This window comes from Ictidomys tridecemlineatus, chromosome 5 (assembly GCF_052094955.1).
Source record: "Ictidomys tridecemlineatus isolate mIctTri1 chromosome 5, mIctTri1.hap1, whole genome shotgun sequence".
Taxonomy (NCBI): Eukaryota; Metazoa; Chordata; class Mammalia; order Rodentia; family Sciuridae; genus Ictidomys; species Ictidomys tridecemlineatus.
The window spans coordinates 47,915,515-47,935,726 of NC_135481.1; the positions used below are offsets into that span (position 1 = coordinate 47,915,515).

At 40.3% G+C, this 20,212-nt stretch overlaps 1 protein-coding gene, 1 non-coding gene and 1 pseudogene across 3 annotated transcripts in view; 2 read left to right on the forward strand and 1 right to left on the reverse strand.

Moving 5' to 3' along the window:
* The first annotated feature begins 8,386 nt into the window (after positions 1–8,386).
* LOC120886937 (U6 spliceosomal RNA) lies at positions 8,387–8,493 on the forward strand. The gene has a single exon (XR_005730121.2). It is a non-coding gene; the product is annotated as a U6 spliceosomal RNA (small nuclear RNA).
* A 1,894-nt stretch (positions 8,494–10,387) lies between these two features.
* On the reverse strand, positions 10,388–11,137 carry LOC101969558 (ribosome maturation protein SBDS pseudogene; annotated as a pseudogene).
* A 3,498-nt stretch (positions 11,138–14,635) lies between these two features.
* Positions 14,636–20,212, forward strand: part of Tep1 (telomerase associated protein 1) — a 39,024-nt gene continuing 33,447 nt past the window's right edge. Inside the window, exons 1-2 of one of the 2 annotated variants that reach the window (XM_021720878.3) lie at positions 14,636–14,899; positions 19,555–20,073. In XM_021720878.3, coding sequence (XP_021576553.2) covers positions 19,579–20,073 — 495 coding nt within the window. In that variant the 5' untranslated portion in view covers positions 14,636–14,899; positions 19,555–19,578. The remainder of the gene's footprint in view (positions 14,900–19,554; positions 20,074–20,212) is intronic. The other variant, XM_013365740.4, reaches the window with a different exon arrangement.

The window sequence follows — 20,212 nt, forward strand, 5'->3', positions numbered from 1 at the left end:
TATAATTATGAGAGTCAGAGAATGAAAGGATGGAGAGAGGAAAAACTTAGGAAACTTAGTTGATCAGTTAACAGTTATAGATAAAACCAACAAAAAGACTGTTTAGGACTTAAATGCCTTCATGGCAGACCACCAGGAACCCCTTACCTCTTTGCATATGAGCTTTCTGGACTGTTAATCCCAAGCAATCCAGAAGCAGTAAGTACTTCTCCATCAAGTAACTCTCTTTGTGGACTGCTCTCTCCTACCCCAAAACTTTCCCTGCTTTGTGTTATTTCACCCCTCCTATTTATAGCCCAATGAACATTCAATGTAAACATTGCCTTCCTTCCCAAAGTTTATTAAAATACTTTTAACTGGAGGTCCAGGGACATTCTCCTAATAAGTACCTAGTCCTAGTGCTGGTAATTGTGGAAACTTGTTCTAGGACCTGATCCTTTTCTGGCTAGCATCTACAATATCTCAATAACCACCCCCCCTTTTTTTTCAGAGATGCCTCAGTCTCAAGAATTTTGTTTTAACAATACAAATTTCATAGTTAGTTTCATTATTCCTACATGACATTAAAATATTCCCTCAAGTCCATTATTTTGATTTCCAAATGCCCTCCTGACTCAAGAGTAGCACTCAAATCCTATGTGAAATCAGGTATCCTCATTTTAATGTGATTATTCTTTTGATGTAAGTCTGTACTCCTCTGGAAGGCCCCATCTTCCAAGAGTTGTGGACTGCTGTCTAAGGCCAGCTGGGAAACTTACTAAGACCCTGACTCAAAATAAGATAAAAATTGCTGGGGATGTAGTTCAGTAGTATAGCATTTGCCTGACATGTACAAGGCCTTGGGTTCAATCTCCAGTACCATGAAACAAAAACAAACAAACAAAAAAAAAAGCAGAAGAAATGCCAAAGGGAGCAGGTGCTACTCTGGCCACACACCAGATTGAAAATCAGAGGACTTGCATTCTAATGTCAGCTCTGTGTCAACCAGCTATTTAAACTTGGGCAAGCCATTCTGCACCATTTGAACCAACTATGTAGTGAGAAATAGGAGAGTAGTTAGGAAAGTGAGGATAGCTGTTTCTAACCAACTGCTAAAATGTGGCTGGCAAGCTGCAAGTAGGATTGTTTGGGTTCTGTTCAATCTCTAGGATTGTCAGTCCTCTTCCCAGGATCCCCCAAGAGACAGTGCTCAGGGATTATCAGATTGTAATATGTGTTCTAGTCTCTCCTCTCTAGACCAGTTTCACTTTTTCTCTTTTTGGATTTGCCAAAAGCTAAAGTAACAATGTCAATCCCTCTTTATGTAACTGGCTACACAGTTCCAGCAGGTGTCGCAACAGCTCCCAGAGTGTGCCTAAGAAATAGAAGTCAGGGGCTGACATTCTGGTAATGAAGCTGGCTAGATTGCTGGTCAGAGCAAATTTTATGGTTAAATTGGTGAGGTTTTATTGTGGCTACAAATCTAGAATATTCACACTCAGGGTAGGGTGTAGCTCAGTGGTAGAGTGTGTGTAGTGTATTTGAGGTCTTGGGTTAAATTCCTAGCACTGAATAAATAAGAAGAGTATTGCTACTCAAAATAGCCACTGACCTTTTATTTAGCCTGTTCAAATATTTGTTTGCTAATATGCAAGAAACAAGTTCTAAAGTTACTTCCTGGCCAGGGTTTAGACATCAAGAGTTTAGCCTTCATATCTTCTAAACAAGTATCCCAAGATGGTATGGAAGTTGATTATTAAATTTTTATGCAAAAGGCAGATGTATGTGGAAATAATGCGCTAAATTTTTCCATTATCGTATAACAAGACCTCTTCTAATACCTCTGTAGGTTGAGAAACATACCCATTTCCCTGATTACATGAGGAGGGAAAGAAGTGCTAAGCTTTATGGATCACCATAATGTTTCCCTGGATTTGTTGACCCCAACTCTAGGTTTGTACAGCTACTAGGAAAAACGTGACATTACTGCATATATTTCAGGGCATAGTTTGGATGTTGAGTAACTTGAAAATGCCAATTAATAATTGTTTGTTGGGTGAATGATGAGGGAGCATAACAAACTGTGGAAGTGAATCTCCTTGTCCAGGGAGATTAGCTTGCCACATGGGTTAGCATGTATCATGGCTAATCTACCATCCAAGATGAGCAAGTCCACTAAATGAACCTTCTGCACAGTTCCAACATGTTAGGAATTAAGTGTTTTAAAAAGTTACAGAGGGCCATTGTTTTGGACTGAGCTCCTGCAGGTGGCTCCAACAAACCAGAGTAAAAATTAAAATGAAGCCATTCATACTAAAGTTTCATGTAACCAGAATGAAACTTTGGGTTTCAAGAAATCAGGAGAGCAAAATAACAACCAGGTGGTACACTCCTGTAATCACAGCTATCTGGGGACTAAGGCTGGAAGATTGCAAATCTGAAATCAGCGGGAGCAATTTAGCAAGTCCCTGTATCAAAATGAAATTTCTAAGCAAGGGCAAGAGATGTAGCCTAATGGTAGAGCACTTGCTTAAGGCCTTAGGTCCAATCCTCAGCATTGAAGTGTGAGCACACACACAGAAAGACACTCGAGGTAAATAATCTCATAAGGACAAAACATTTGTTTTGGATCATGGTTGAAGAGGTTTCAGTCCTTAATCACTTAGCCCCGTCCCTTTAGTGCCTGTGGTGAGGCAGTACATCATGTGGAAGCATGTGGTAATGATGAGATAGGAAGCCTCTTGATAATGGAGATAAGTTGATACCTGAGGTAAGATCTTAGCAGAGATTACATTGAATTCTCTGCTCCTGTGCTCCTGCATGAGAGAAGTTCAAGCAAGATATAAGACTTAGTAAAGAACAGCAAAGTTGATTAGAAGAGAAAAAATCGGGGAAAGATACTCTCAAGGGGGAGAGGAGAGTGACAACTCACTTTTTTGTGTGTTCAGTATTATTAGGGTTCACAAGGAGGTTTCTGGAGAATTCTGCCCAAGCATTACCTCTTAACTTTTGACTGATAGTAGGACTTTTTTAAAGTCAGATTTTTTAAAGTCCTTATTATGCATATTTCTACCAAAAGGCAACTCTTGGTCATTTTGGTTTGTGTAAAAGTCACAAAGGCCCTCTTTCATTCAGGACTAGCTGGATCAGGGTAACTTGTTTGTTATCAGTGAAGGAATTTTTGGATCTACATTCCTCATTCCTAAGAATGAAGTATTTCCCTGAGAGTAACAAGCTTATTAAGGGTTGTAAGCACTGCTATCTTTTTAAATCACAGCTGGGTCAGAATGGCCTTGTGTGAACTGCTGCAAAGAAAGAGGAGGTGAGAGTTAGCACGTAGGCTCAGTCTACAAAATCAACCCATTCAATTCCACATTCCCACTGCTCATGTCTACCTGCTACTTAACATGCTCATCTCATGGCAGCAGAGAAGCAAAAGAGAGAGGAAGGAAGAGGAGGGACCTAACATCTCCATTAAGGGCACACCCCCAGGGATCCAACTTCCTCTCACTAAGTCCCTCGACCCCTTAAAGCTTCTACTATTACCCTGCTCCACTCTTGTATTGCCTATGTAACTAGTGAAATTTCTATCCTTCCCTAATCTTGCTTGTTTTTGAGGAAACAGGTTGCCTGAAGGCCAGTAGTTCCTCTTCAGATGGGCTAGCTTAAACCAGTTGGATCTATGTAGCTATCAGCATGACCACCAGAAAACCTCCAATTTTATTAGAATCCATCTGCATGCTAAATGATGCTCCTTTTACCCCCGTGCCATGACAATGACAATTGCCATAATGATGACCAGGAAGAACCATAAAAGCATCAAAAAGAAGTGATGTCTGAATGCCCAAAAAATATCCACTATTTTCAGAAAAGACATGAAAATTCCTCTCCTTTATTAGCCTATCCTCCAAACCAAGTTTTTTTATTTTAATTTTACTTTTTTAGTTGTTAATAGAACTTTATTTATTTGTATGTGGTGCTGAGAATCAAACCCAGTGCCTCACACATGCTAGGCAAGTGCTCTACCACTGAACCACCACCCCAGTCCCCAAACAAGGTTTTTATTTGAGGGAAGAGCATATTATTTGGGTGTGGTACTGGGTATGAACCTAGGGCCTCACACATGCCAGGCAAACACTCGACCACTGAACCATATCCCCAGCCCTTCCTCTCATTTTCTTTTACCCTGTATTTATAATGTCCTAGCCCCCAAGGCGTTGAGAAGCTGATCTGTGACCTTTTCTCCCTGTTTCTCTTATTTTTGGTTAAAAATAAACCTTCCTTAGCTGGGTGTGGTGGTGACATGCCTGTATTCTCAGTGACTCTGGAGGCTGAGGAAAGAGGATTGCAGATTCCAGGTCAGCCTCAGCAGTGTAGCGAGGCCCTGAGCAACTTAAGGAGATCCTGTCTCAAAATAAAAAATTAAAGAGCTGGGGATGTGACATAGTGGTAAAGCAACCCTGGGTTCAATCCTAATAATAATTAATAAAAATCAATCAATCTTCCTTTAGTTTGGGGGTCAAAATCAGTTACACTACCATATCCCAATAATATTACATGCTGCTGACCATGCCTTTAACACATGGGCCTTTGGGGAACATTTGTCTGAATTGTACCAATGCTCAAAATTTATATGACTTAAACTGGGTATGGTGGCACTTGCTTATAATCACAGTGACTCAGGGGGCTGAGACAGGAGTATCATAAATTCAAGCTCAGCAAGCAATTTAGCAAGACCCTTTCTCAAAATTAAAAAAAAAAAAAGACTGGGGATGAAACTAGTGATGAAGTGCCCCTGGATTCAATCCTCACTACCAATAAATAAATAAATAAAATTTAATGACTTAGAACAATCATTTTATTTCAATGGTCCTCCCTTATCTCTGGTAGTACATTCCAGGACCCCCAGTGGATGTGTGAAACCTCAAACAGAACAAATTTTATGTATACATGGTTTTTCATATATATACATATTTCATATATATATATATATATATATATATATATATCTGCAATAAAATTTAATTTATAGCCAGGCATGGTGGTACATGCCTGTAATTCCAGCAACTAAGGAGGCTGAGGTAGGAGAATCACAGGTTCAAGGCTAGCTTTGGCAAGTAGCAAAAACCAATAAGCAAAAACCACTGGATCTCAGTGGTAGAGCGCTCCTGGGTTCAATCCCCAAATAAATAAGTAAATGAGTACAGTTTAATTTATAAATTAGGCACAGTAAGAGATTAATTACTAATAATGAAATAGAACAATTGTAACAATAGACTGCAAAATTTATGAATTGTTTATTTCTAGAATTTTCTATCTGATATTTCCTGACCATTATTGATCATGGAAAGTGAAATCATGAATAAGGGTTCTGCTGTGTATCTCACAGTTTTGTGTTATTTGTTTCACTACATTTGGGCAGTGTTCCATTAGATAATTCTTCTATTTCATGTGTCACTGATAAAAAAATTATATGATGACATTCATTTGGTAGGTGGGCTGATCTGGGGGGCTCAAGACAGCTTTGTTCCCATGTCTGGGGCCTTGGTGGGGGTGGCTGGAAGACTGAGCTCAGTTGAGACTGTTAACAGAAGTGGCATCTTGAACAACACAGTCTCAAGGCAGTTGGACTTTTTGGCAACTCAGGGCTTCCCAAGGAAATATTTCAGAGTCTTGGGTAGAAGGTGGAAGTTTCCTTTGATGTGACCTGAAGTCCTGGAATGTCACTTCTGCCATGTTATATTGGTCAAGCAAGTTACTTGTTCAGCCCAGATTGAAGAAGTAAGGAATCAGACTCTCAGTGAAAGGAGAAGCAAAGAATATGTGGTTTCCTTTCATATACCATACCTGATAAGGGAGTCTAGTAAATGGGGAATATCCCTTAGAAGAAAATGAAGAAAGATGATGTTAACAGTTACCAGACCAGAGACCAAATGCAGGATCGTTTTCAGTCAAAGGAATCAGAAGGGAGATGACCTCAAGGTTCTTTTAATCTGCTGATTGGTGTCTGCTGCTTTCAAGTGGCCCAGAGCGGTTTATCTGGGGTGTCAAGGGCTATTAAGTAAGTGCTTGTTCATATATCACAGATTCTGTGATGGTTTAAAGTTGGTTGTAGTGATATCATAGGAGAAGAGATGCCTCTGGAGAAGGGAGGTCTCTCAATGAGTTCCCAGTTCAGGACAATGGGGTTCTTGGCATTTTGGATAGAAAAGGACTTCAACACACCCAGTGAGAGACACAGACAAAGGTTTATTTTGAGAAGCAAAAGCACATTCAAGGGAGAATGCAGGCTATCTCCAGAGGGAAAGACAGCAACCCATTGGTGTAGGGTGTAAATATTTATAGAGGAATGAGTGCTAGGGTGTTATAGTTAAAGCTTTGTCCCAGGGTTTCATAAACTGACTTCCAGGCTGCTCATGTATAATCAAATCAAGCCTTTATTGAAGCACACTGTGGTGACTGACCAGAACGTAAAGCTGTTTCCTTGATCATCCCGAACAATTGCAAGGGTGCTCCTTATAAGCTTGAAAACCACAAAAGGGATGTTCAGGAGTCTAGCCAGTGCAAGCAATCCAAGTTACCAAAGTGGGAAGCCTAACCAATCACAGTTAGCCCAATCACCCCAATTACAGAAACAGAACCCCGTTACCCTAGTTACAGAAACAATGCCCCATTAGGTAGTTCTGGGTTCTTAAAGGTTTCTATAGCAAAAGGAAAAGAACATCTTACCCCAGTCATGACCATTCTACTTCTCATGGTTGTTTTACAGAATGGAGTCATATTTGCTTTTACTATCACAAGGGACTGGACCAGAGGTGGAGTCAGAGCAGAGTTATATAATTTTGTGCAAATTTTTCTTGCACAATGTTAAATTTTGCAGGTAAAGTCATGAGTCATGAGCATTTCTTTTGAGACTCAGTCTACCTTTCCTTTTCTATTTCCCCAAATTTGATTAAAAAGAAACATACTGTGAATCTATTGGTAGTTATTCAAAAAGGAGCAGGGGGTTGGGGGATCAAGTAAAACCAATGACTTTTCCACTCTCCACCAGCTCACTCCCTTCTCAGCTTCTTATCAGAGGCCTGCCCTTCCCAGTTCCAAGTCCATCTCCTTCAGGAAGTGTTCTGAGATCCCTCCCCACAACATAAACACGTATAGTTTGTTCCTTAGTCTAATATAGCACTTCTCATTATCTTCCATGTGTTTCTGTGACTTCTGTATGTGCCTGTCTTGGGGACCATGAGTCCTTGAAAAGAAGGCATGACTTACACATTTTACACAGGAATTGGTACTATGCACTTGATAGGTGCTTAGCAGATGTTTCACAATGAATGTGCATGAAACTGACCAGAAGTGAGCAATTTTAATAGGTGGTAGGACTCTTCCCTAAAGAGAGTGTAAGTCATATATGTAGGAAAAAGTAAGTGGTCCTGAAACCTAGAATCTGAAAAACAAGGAAAATAAGATAATTTTGTGGGGATTCAATGAATTAAATCCACTGGGAAATGGCAGAATGTTTCCTTGGCTTTGGGATTTTTTTCTTGATTGGCAAAACTCCTGATTTGATCAATGATTGTAATCTGAGGAAATATTGCTTTGATTCAAGGGAGTAACTAGTTTAGGAAAACAGGACCCTCAAAGCAGCAAATATTGGCAATGCATTTAACACTGTTCATGGGAAAGAAAAGCTGAATTTGAACTTCATGAACATCTTATTAGTTGAAAGATTTTCTCTGTTTCAAGCAATGATAGTTTATCTGGTTTCCCGCCCCCCCCCAACCCAACTGAAATAGTCATTAGGGATTGGTTACTGTCTGATTGGAAATAGAATCTCTGGAAACTGGTTCAAATTTTTAATTTATATATATGCAATTCAGGTGTGGCAAGTGCATTCCTTATTAAATTAGTTAAATAAAAACTATCAGAGGCCATCATTTTGAACTAAACTTCTACACTAGGCCCCAACAGACCAGGCAACAGATAAAAATGAAGTTTTTTACTCACATATCACCAGCCAAAACTAAGCTGTTTATATGATTTTCTGAGAAACCAAGATTAGAAAGATACCTGCCAAAGTTCCCAAGAGGCCAGTTTCAATTAGCAGGATAATGAAGATTTCTCTGCTTTAATCCTTAACACAAAAGAAGTAGCCTGAAATAACCTGATACTAACCAATTATTTTTCTATGATTTTGACTCCTCATGCCACTGTTTAGTAGAAGAAAGTAACTTTTGAAATGACCGATCTGCTTTTTGTTCTTTTGTTTCTTCTTTCTTTAGAAACAAAAGATTTTTTTGCCTATAAAACAAAACTCTTCTGCTCAACCCATAGGAACACTTACTATATTCTATGAAATAAAGTGTTGCTCAATTCTAGAATCACAAAGAGAATTAAGATCTTCAAACTAGTGCTCGCTTCAGTAGCATATATACTAAAATTGGAACGAAATACAGAAGATTAACATGGCCCCTGCATAAGGATGACATACAGATCCGTGAAGTGTTCCATATCTTTGGTGGAATGTGATGGTCATCATTATGTAAAGTTCATGTATGAAGACATGAATTGGTATGAATATACTTTGTAAACACCCAGAGATATAAAAAATTGTGCTCTTTATGTGTAATATGAATTGTAATGCATTCTGCTGTCATATATAAATTTAAAAAATTAATTAAAAAATGAAAACAACAACAACAAAGATCTTCAAACTAAGGGTTGGGGTTGCAATCTGCTTAGCCTTGAGACCCTATGTTCAATTACCAGCACTTGCCCCTGCCCTGCCACAGACCCCAAAAGGAAGAAATATCCTACATGAGTCCTGCCTCTTCTTGCTTCCTTTTTCTGGATATGCCTCCACTCATAAAGACATATTCACCAAATAATTTTACTTATATAATGTCAAAACTTAACTTTTTAGCCTCAAGTCACCTTGGTCAGTTTCTGCTTTCATGTTTCCTAGATCTTATAGGAATCCTCTGAAAGGGTAAAGTTTCTAAACTGGAAAGCTTGAATTAAAATTAGGTATTATTAAGTTCCTCTGTTACACCCAGATTCCTGAGATAGTTAAGACAACGCCCTACTGGCCATTTAGCCTACAGCCCTGTGCAGTTTGTCACAGGGCCCGAACCAATCAGTTTCAATGTGTACCCTGCTTAGGAGTGACCAATCACCCCCGCCCGGCAGGTTCCCGCCAATGCTAATCACGTCTTAGAGTTGTTGTTCAATTTTCCCATGCCTCATTATGATTTGTTCTGATGTATGCAAAGCCTCCCGCCCTCCCCAAAAAGTGTACTTAAGCTCTGTTTGAACCTCTGCTGGGGCTCCGGGCTGCTCTCCCTTCTTGAGTGAGCACGGGGCCCCAGCGTGCTGGAATGGATCCCCAATAAATCCCCTTTTGCCAATTGCATGGAGCCAGTCTCTTGTGTGGTCTCTTTCTCTGACGCTCCGCAGGACCCTTACATCCTCCTTTCTCCATAGACAGATCTTCAATGGTGGTTCTCCACCACCCTCACCCCCACTGTTTTTTTTTTTTTTCAATACTGGAGATTGAGCCAGGAATGCTTTACCACTGAACTACCTCCCTGACCCCTTTTTAAAATTTATTTTATGTATGTATGTATGTATGTATACACGGTTTTATGGTAGTGGGATTTGAACCCAGGGCCTCACACATGGTAGGCAAGTGTTCTACTACTTAGCTATATCTCCAATTCTTTTTCTTTAATAAAAAAATAGTAGTTTTATTAATTACACATAATTTTAACTATATTAATATATATTATAACTTTTAAATTAGAAATATATTGTAAATATATGGTAAAATATAAATATGTAAAATATAAATATAAATACATGGTAAAATATACTTTATATTTTATCAAGAATAATCCAAGTTATAGCAACATGTTCAATGATCTTATTTAGTCCTGCAATCATCACATACCTATTTTCACATAACCAGAAAGTCACCGTCCAAGCTTTACAGACACTATAGTTACCCCTTCAGACTGTATTACATAGAAACAAGACACATTTCCTTTTCTAGTAGATACTTCTTTTTATCATAAAGACATATTCACCAAATAATTTTACTTATATAATGTCAAAACTTAACTTTTTAGCCTTAAGAGTTGTCTCAAGTAGCTTTCATTTTGGAAAGCTATTAAGACATGAAACAGCAGCAAAATGACCCTCTGGACCTGGTACTTTTGAGTTTTCATTTTTGCTTAGAACACCAATTTAAAATTAAAACAAAATTATTCCCACATTATACTCATGTAGGAAATCTTTATAGGTACACATTAACACAAGACGGAAATGTCAAACTGAGTAAGTTTTGCTTTTTTTTGGCAAATCACAGAAATAAAACAGTGGTATCAGAAACAGAAACATTTGCTTTAGTGTTTTATAGCCAAAGAGACTGATGAATGTCATTCAAATTCTCATCTCCTTCTTCCATGGCTTTCAAATTAAGTACTTCCAAAGAAACTTTGCCTTTGTTTCCTTTTTTTTAAATTAGCCTATCAATTTCTTGGAAGTAGCCTGGGTCAAGAAGACACGATTTCTAGCTGCTGGCTGTAGTCTTCACTTTCTATAACCTTGATCAATGGCTTGAGCTTATCCTTCAGCTCCTTCTCTTCATTCACTGGAAGAATGAACCCAGCCTCATGTGAGCACATGGATCTTCATTTTTCTCCTTTAGCCGCTTTATCACTTCTAAAGCCTGCTGCTTTATACTCTTGGTGGGTTTGACTGAATAGTGGATGTACTTCCTGGCTCTCTCAATAAGGATCACAGTATATGGTCTCTGTTTCTTGGTTGACACATTTGTCTGCACAATGGTTGTAATATCCCTAAACATCTGCTCCAGCTGTGTGTGCCTTTCTTTATCTGATACCTGAACTTCTCCGTTAGTCAAAATCTGCTTACAGATTTCAGTTTGGTCATCTGTTCCAAATGCACTGATGAGATCTTCCTTCTTTGCAACCCGACCTTTAGAAACATTTACAAACACTGAGTGGGTTTGCAGGACTTCATCAAGGTCTCTTTCTCTTGTTCTTGTAACAGGTGATCTCAAAGCACTTACCCGTGTGCTTCATACCAACTGCTGCCACTTTGTCAGGTGGATCTGGTTGCTAGGGGTGAAGATGGACATGGAGACAGCTTACATATGGTAGCCAGGGAACAAGAGCTCTACCCCTCATGACCACTGGCACCCACCTCCAACGACCCCAGGCAGGCACAACCCTAACTACTGCTCAGATCGTGCCACCCTCCAATTCTTTTCATTTTTTAAATTTATTTTTTTTAAATTAATTAATTTACTTTAAGTTTTTGATACAGGGTCTCGCTAAGTTGCCTAGGGCTGGCCTTGAAATCGTGATCCTCTTGCTTTAGCCTCCCTGGTAACTGGGACTATAGGCATGTGCCACTTTGCCTGTTTCAATGGTGGTTTTTAAAGTGAGGGAAGGATTGTAATGCGTAACGCTGCGGGTATTTGTTGAATCTCACAATGATTAATATTTTTTTTTTTTGCCATTTGATGAGTAGGACTCAAGATTTGCTAGACATTTAGCAATTGTGCAAAGCACTCCCATATAATGTGGGACATTCCTACATTTCCAAGTTGAATGCCTATCCAGTCATTCATGTTGTTGAAATCCATTGTAATTAGGATTTAACTTTATTTAAAATATAAACACAAGGCATTTTATGCATAGCTTTAATACACATTAAACTTTTCAGGAATGCAATTACCCTAAAAATCATGATATGATCATGCCTTGTCCGGTTCAAAGATTTGCCAAAAGTTTTTCATTATTTTGGAAAACTGTGCTACACTAGTATCTCTGTTCATGGTATGTGAATCACAATTTGTCTTAGTCAGTTTTCTGTTGCTGTGACAAAATACCTGAAATAATTAACTTATAAGGCGGAAAGATTTATTTTGGCTCATGGTTTCAGAGATTTCAGTCCATAGTCATTTTGTCCTTTTGCCTTTGGGCCTGTGGCATGGCAGTACATCATGGTGGGGAGTACATAGAAGAGAAAACTGATCACATTAATGATGGATAGTTGGAAAATAGTGAAAAGAAGGGGCTAGGTCTCAATATCCCCTTTGAGGAAATGTCCTTGTGACGTAGTAGGCCCTACATTCTAAAGGTTCCACCAGTACCCAGTAGCACTACAGACTGGTGACCATACCTTTAGTATATGAGCCTTTGGGGCATATTTTAGGATCCAAACTGTATCACCATTATAACATGTTTGTATCATTCTGCATTTGTAGTAGTTATGTTCAAGGTAATTCTATACAATATGTAAGCATCTAACTACCAAATTTTGAATACTCTTGAATATTATGTCCAACATTCATTGCTTTATGTATGTATGTATTGTGTATTTATTTGTGGTGCTGGGGATTGAACCCAGGGCCTCGTGCATGCAAGGCAAGCATTGTACCAACTGAGTTGTATCTCCAGCTATGCCCAAACATTTATTTATATATATATATATATACACACACACACACACACACACATACATATATGTATTATTTACTTACAAATCACCTTTCTTCTGATATTCTTATATATCTTTTTAGGACATTTTATTATTGTTATTGTTAATTAGGGGGCTCAAACCCAGGGACTTGCACAGGCTAAGTGCACAATTTACCACTAAACTCTATCTCCAGCCTCACATTTTACTATTTTTTACATTGTGTGTGTATGTGTTATATTGTTTATGAATTGTATTTTAGGATAATATAAGGATATATTTATATATTTATTATAAAGGGAGAGTGTCTTAGTATGGGTTGCTATAACAATTACCATAGGCTGGGAGGCTTAAGCATCAAACACTTACTTTTCATAGTTCTAGAAGCTGGAAGTCTGAGATCAGATGCCAGTGTGGCAAGAGCCATCCTCCAGGTTGCAGATGATTGACTTTTCATTGTATTCTCACTTGGAATAAAGAGAGCAAACTAGCTTCCTCTCTGGCCTCTCCTTATGAGGCCAGGAGTATCATTTGTGAGGGTTCCACCCTCTTGACTTAATTGCTTCCCAAAGGACTCACCACTCAAACACTATCACACTGGGGTTAGTGTTTTAATATTGAACTTGCGGTGGGGTGTGTGTGTGTGAAAATGCAGTCCACCATAGGGAATGTGGAAATGATGGGATAAGTTGTAATGGAGGTATCTAAGGAAGGAAGGTGGGATCAGGATCAGTTTGAGATAGGAATTTGGGGATACAGAAAAAAGAAAGAGTTTCAAGAGAAGTGTCTACAAACTAATGAAATGCTGGAAATGTCACGAACCTTCACAAATTTCTGAGCAACCCAGCCCACAGCCTTGGCCTAGGCTATTGACCCATACCTTGCCTGTACATGGGCAATGCTTTTGTGCAGAGAAAACTGGCACAAAATTGTGTGACTGTACCGACTCCACCTCCAGACCAACCCTTAGCCACCATTCCTCTACAAATATTAATACCCCACACCAAGGGGTTGCAGTCTTTCCCTTTGGAGATGGCCTTCATTTTTCCCTCGAATGTGTATTCCTTGTTTTGCCCCTAAACTTCTCACTCTGGAGACAGCGCACATTCTCCTTTGAATGTACATCTGCTTCGCCATAAACCTTTGTCCGTGTCTCTGAGTGATGGTGCTGGAATTCTTTTCCATCAAGTATGCCAAGAACCCCACTTGTTCTGAGTCAAGGTCCCCCTCTCTGGGAACTCTGGTACCTCCTGTGACAAGTTAATAGATAAAACAGAATGCCACCAATTCTGAACCAAAGTTCAGTTGTTACCTGAGACTCAAGGGTACCTACTCCTTAAGGAAAGCAATAATATTTTCCAGAAGGCAGCTAATCTATTTTGCATGAGGAAAGTTTGTTTCTCTGCTTCTATTTGTTTGGCCCTCATCTTTATAACATAGCACTAGCATTATCACCCTAACAGGTGACTTGTCTTTTTTCCAAGCCTGTTTCGATTTTGGGGGGAAACGATTCCACATTAGCCATTCAGAAGACTTGAGATAGATGTTTTGTCAACCAGGAATCTCCCTTCCAAGGGACAGGAGTGGGACGTGCTCTCAGTTTATCCTGCTTCCTTTTATGTCTCTACTTCTTTACAGGCTGGCCTTTTAATTCTCTACTTCTTGAATCTCCTTTTAATCCTTCTTTAGTCTCCTTTTAATCCACCCCCTTTTAATCTTATTTACCCAAAGAAACTTTAGGATAAATTAAGAGTCCAATTATCTTTGATACCAGGAAAAAAGGTACACAGGCAGCGAACATGCCAGTCCTTTCCAAGAAAGAGTGTTGGAAGATAGAAAAAAAGGACACGAAAATTAGCAAACAAGGAGGGGGGATTCCATCTCTTGGGTCTCCTTCTTCCTCTGGGAGAAGTCTTTTCTTTAGTACTTTAATAAACTTCTAATTTCTACTCTGAAAAAGAAAAACAAGAAGGGGAACTTGGAAAAGTCTGAGTAACAGCAGAAAAGAAGGCTAAGGAAGAAAAAGGAGAAAAGAAAAACATAGACGCCAGAAAAAGCTTCGGGTATCCTCTAGGCATTCCTTGCTGGCCTCTCGGCTCCCTGTGGGCAGTCCCTCCAGCAGCCGCGCCCTCGTCCGCGCCCCGCCCAGGCCCGTGCGTCTCCGGGGACTGCGCGGCTCTGTCCCCTCCCTGGTTTTCCGCCTCGCTTCTCCTCCGACTTCCACCTCTCCCAGAGCACAGCCGGGAGCCGGACTTGTGCTTCCAGTTGCCAAGAACCGGGATCTCCACGACCTTCACCCACTTCTTCAGCCCCCAGTCGCTCCAAGGAGGGTCCGAGCTCAGGTGGAACCTGCCCTGGCCTGGGGTCCAGGCGCTGGCTCGGCAGCTGAGCGCCGGTGGAAAGGGACTGGGTCAGTGTGAGTAGCCACCTGAGGCCCCGGTTGGGCGGGGGCCGGTGGGGACAAATCTTCTCCAGGCAACCCCGGGAGGGCGTGCAGTGTGTGAAAGGGAAAGTGAGAAAGGAGGAGAAGGGTGAGGAGAAAAGGAGGAATGGGGGACAGAGGGGTACAGAAGAGGAGGGAGGAAGAGATCAAGGGGGAATGAGTCGTCTTTTCTGCCCTTTGCGCTCCTGGGAGGAGAAAGTAGCTGTCACGAACGGAGCGCTTTGTATTAGCAGAAGCCTAGAGCATGCATAACTCTGCTATATACTGCCTCTTAATAGGGAGGTGGCTATCAGTGTGTTAACGCGACAAGCTCTTCAAGATTTTAACTCCAGAATAGAGTCTAAAGTGCGGTCCAGTTTGTGTAAAGCAAAGGAAAAAGAGATGGTGGTGATGGAGAAGAGTCATATACATATATTTGTATAGGCATATAAATTGTTTGAAACACTATAAAGCAGTTCATGAATTTAAAAAAAAAACAACTCTGTCCTTGTCTCCACGGCCCATCAATAGATTTTTAAAAAATTTTATTTGTAGATGGACACAATCTTTATTTTATTTATTTTATATGCTGCTGAGGATCAAACCCAGTGCCTCGCATGTGCTAGACAAGCTGTCTACCACTGAGCTACAACTCCAACGCTATAACAAGATTTTGAGAAAAAGGAAAAAGAAGTTTATTGATTTGCTTGAAAAGGGGAAATACTGGAGACTACTGTCCCGGAGGCTGTGATTCTCTCTGCTAGGGGGAACACAAGTCTTTTTAAAAGAGAAATACAAGAGCCGGGACCCAATATTATCAGTAGATTAAAATTAATTTGTGTCCAACTGGTGTCCTTCAGAAAGGTATAACTTCAATTCCTAGATTTGGAGTTTCCTTATTCTTGTGAGCAGTGACACTCTTCCAGGAAGTAAAGGATATGATAGCTTACTTAGCCTGGAAGGAAAAAGGTGTTGGTCCTGTCCCCAACCTCCCTGCAGTCAGTAAGCCACCTGCAGTCAAGCTGCAAGCTTTAAACTCAAAGCATGAAATGGTCCCTGGTTACATTAGCAATGGTTATCTATGGAAGGGAACTAGATATGGGACAAGGACTTTTAACTTTTCAGTTGTGTAAATCTCCCTTCACAAACTCTAGTGTAACAACAACAAAATGTTTTTTACATGTTTTATTTTTCTATTCATTTTTCTTCTGAGACCTTTTTTTGTTGTTATCATTTTGCTCCATTGGGGATTGAGCCCAGGAGCACTCTGTCACTGAGCTATGTCCCCAGTTCTTTTTATTCTTTATTTTGAGACAGGGTCTTGCTAAGTTGCTAAGGCTGGTGTAAAACTTGCAATCTTCCAACCTCAGTCTCCAAAAATCTTTTTTTTTTTTTTTTTTTTTTTTTGGTACCAGGCATTGAACCCAGAGGCATTTAACCACCGAGCTACATCACCAGCCCTTTTTATTTTTTATATTGAGATAGGGTCTCCCTAACTTACGTAGGGCCTCACTAAGCTGCTGAGGCTGGTTTGAACTTGTGATCCTTCTGCTTTAGCATCCGGATAACCACTAAGCCACATTCCCATCCATCCATTTATTTATTTATTTATTTTTGAGACAGAGTCTCATTAAATTGCTTAGGTCTTTGCTAAATTGTTGATGTTGGCTTTGAATTTATGATCCTCCTTCCTCAGCATCCCGAGTCACTTGAATTACAGGTGTGCACCACCACACTTGGCTATTTGTCTTTTGGATGTTATGTTTTTAAAAGTTCTTTATGTGTTCTGGACATTAGTTTTCTGTCAGAATAGTAGGTGCAAAGATTTTATCCCATTCTGTAGGTTCTTTTTTCACATATTTAATTGCTTCCTTTGCTGTACAGAAGCTTTTAATTTGACACCATCCCATTTGTTAACTCTTGACATTATTTCTTGAGCTTTAGGCATCCTATTAAGAAAGTCATTGCTTACGCCTATATGTTGGTGTATTGACCCTACATATTCTTCTAGGAGTTGCATAGTTTCTGGCCTAAATCCTAGGCCTTTAATTCAGGACTTTTGTTCATGGTGAGAAACAAGGATCTAGTCTCATTCTCCTCCATAGGGATAACCAGTTTTCCCAGTATCATTTGTTAAAAAGGCTGTTTTTTCTCCAGTGCATGTTTTCTTTTTTTTTTTTTTTTTTTTGAAATTGGGGATTGAACCTAGGGGTGTCTAATTGAGCAACATCTCCAGGCCTTTTTTATATTTTATTTAGAGGCAGGGTCTTGCTGAATTGCTTAGGACCTTCTAAGTTGCTGAGACTGGCTTTGAATTCATGATCCTCCTGCCTTGGCCTCCTGAGCCACTGGGATTACAGGTGTACACCACTGTGCCCTGCCAGTGTATGTTTTTGACACTGTTGTCAAGGATCAGATGACCTTATCTATGTGGGTTTGTCTCTGTCTTCAATTTCTGTACCATCAGTCTATATGTCTATTTTTATGACAGAATCATACAGTTTTCTTATTAAAGGTCTGTAGTATAATTTGAGGTTGGTATTGTGATGCCTCCAGCATTGCTTTTTTGGCTCGGCTAGAGGCTTTCAACAAAGATAGTAACAGGGGGAATGGAGAAAATTGGATAGATTTGAAAGATGTTCAGGGAGTAAAATCAACAGGATTTGGTAGTATACTAGAAAATAATAACAAAGAATAGTATCCATTACCAAGAATAGTCTCCACTAATTGCTACTTAAATTTTTTTTCTTGCTTATTCCTATCACAACTCTGTGGGGTAGGCTTTATTCTTAATTTTGTAGATAAGAAAACAAAGATGAAGAGAATTTAAGTAACTTGTCCAAGGTCCCAGGGTAGGGAAGCCAGGATTCAATGTCAGGTCTGTGTCGCTCCAAACCCTGTGAACAGAGGTGACAAAAAGAGAGAATCGATTTGGGACAGAGGTGGGAGGGAGGGAAAGATGATACATTTGGGATCTGTGGAATTTGAGGAACCTTTAGTCATCTGAGTAGAGATATTCAAAAGGCAAATGGATAAGTGAATATGGAGCTCAGAGGAAAGATCTAGGTCAAGGAATAAATTTGTGAGTTGCCAGCATGGAAATGTTACTTGGTACTGTACGGTAGATACAGAGAGACCACCCCAGGAAAGTATGCAGAAGGATTAGAATAGAACTGTAAGGAACATCACTGTTAAGAAATGGTAGAAAAAGAGCCTTATAAAAGATATAACTATAGTGGTAAGAAAAAAAGGAGATCAGGACAATAGTATCGTGGAAAACAAAGAGAGTTCAACAGGTCATATTCTACTTGAGGGCCAAAATGTGTGTTTGCATTTATGGTAAAAGTCTATTCATAACTAAGACGACAGTCTTGGTAGACTGATAGGGACAGAATCCCACTTAGCTGATTGAAGAGTGAGTAGAGGACAAGGAAATTTTAATGGTAGGCATAAACAATTTGATCAAAATATATGTTCTCTTCAGCTCTGACTCTAGAGTCGACATTATAAGTGAGGTCCTTTAGCTGGATACAGTGGTGCACATCTGTAATTCCAGCAGCTCAGGAGGCTGAGGCAGGAAGATTACAAGTTCAAGATCAACCTGGGCAACTTAGCAAGACCCTGTCTCAACAAATAAAAAGGGCTGGGGATGGACCTCTGTAGTAGAACATCCCTGGGTCTAATCCTCAGTACTGAAAATAAAGAAGAAAAAAGTGAGATCCCTTTACTAAGTTTCAATCATACTAATAGTCATGGGGGTCTCTTTTACCTCCTCATGAGAAGACATATCCCTTTTTGTGTTAGTCAGCTTTCTGTTGCTGTTGACAAAATACTTGAGACAAATCAACTCAAGGTAGAAAGGTTTATTTTTAACTCATGTTTTCAGAGGTTTCAGCCCATGGTTTCTTGGCCTCATTGCTTTGGGCCTCAGGTGAGGCTGAACTTCATGGCAGAGAGTATGGGGTGTAGCAAAGCTGTTCATCTCATGGCAGCTGGGAAGCAAAGGGAAAGAAAGAGGAAGGGGCTGGGTATGAGATTTATCCTTTAAGCTCCTCCCCGCACTGCTGTGACCTACTTCCTCCAACTAGGTCTCACCTCTGAGAAAGTTTGCACCACCTCCTGCCAGCTAAGGACCAACCCTTCAACACTTGAGCCTTGGGGGAAACATTCCAGATCCAAACTATAACACTCCCCTCCAGCTATTCCTTTTTTCCTCCTTAAATTTTCCTGTTCTTAAATTTCTGCATTGCCCTTTCCTACCCTTCTCCCTTGGATATTCCCTAGGTGGTAAACAGGATGAATCCTGTCCTGGGGTCCTGGGGGAGATATATATATATATATATATATTTTTTTCCTATCTCTTTCTCTTTCTCCCCTCCCCCACCCTGCAGTACCAGGGATTGAACCCAGGACACTCTACCACTGAACTCCATCCCCAGACCCCTTTAGAAAGTTTATTTTGAGACAAGGTCTTGCTAAGTTGCTGAGGCTGGACTTGAACTTGTGATGCTTCTGCTTCAGCCTGCTATTAGTTGTTTTCTATCTGAAGATCACTAGTATAACCAGGAGGGACATGGGGAAGACATATTGCCAGGGCAAATACATTCCCTTTTTGATAGATCTCATCACTTATCTTTCTTTCTTTCTAGGCATATGCTAGTTGGGCTCCAGCTATGGAGAAACTCCGTGGGCATGTTTCTGCCCACCCAGACGTCCTCTCATTGGAGAATCGGTGCCTGGCCATGCTCCCCGTCTTGCAGCCCTTGGAGAAAACACATGAAAGTATGTCTGCTCACTCAGACATCCTTTCCTTGAAAAGCCAGTGCCTGGTCAGAATTCTTGATCTGAAGACCATGGAAAAACCACATAGGCATGTGTCTGCCCACCCAGATATCCTCTCCTTAGAGAACCGGTGTCTTGCTACCCTCCCCAGTGTAAAGAGTACTGTGTCTGCCAGCCCCTTGTTCCAGTGTCTCCAGATACCTCACATGATGCAAACTGATTTGTGCAGCCTGAACACCAGCAATCGTCTGGTCTCTGAGCCTCCCAGCTGGAGTACTCAGGGTCTCTCTGAGGGACTAGACCTTCTGACTTGCCCCAAGGTCCTGAAATCCATCTCTGCTACAGAAAGAGTTCAGAAAGGAACTCTACAGAAAGAGTTCAGAAAGGTAATACCTCCAGACACTCATCTTGACTCCAGTCATGTCTGTTAAATGCTCTTATCACTAGTGTTTGGTGCCTCAATTTCCCTTTGTACTGCTCTGTGTTTGGGTATCTTCTCTCTTCAGAGCCTCTTCGGAGGTGCTC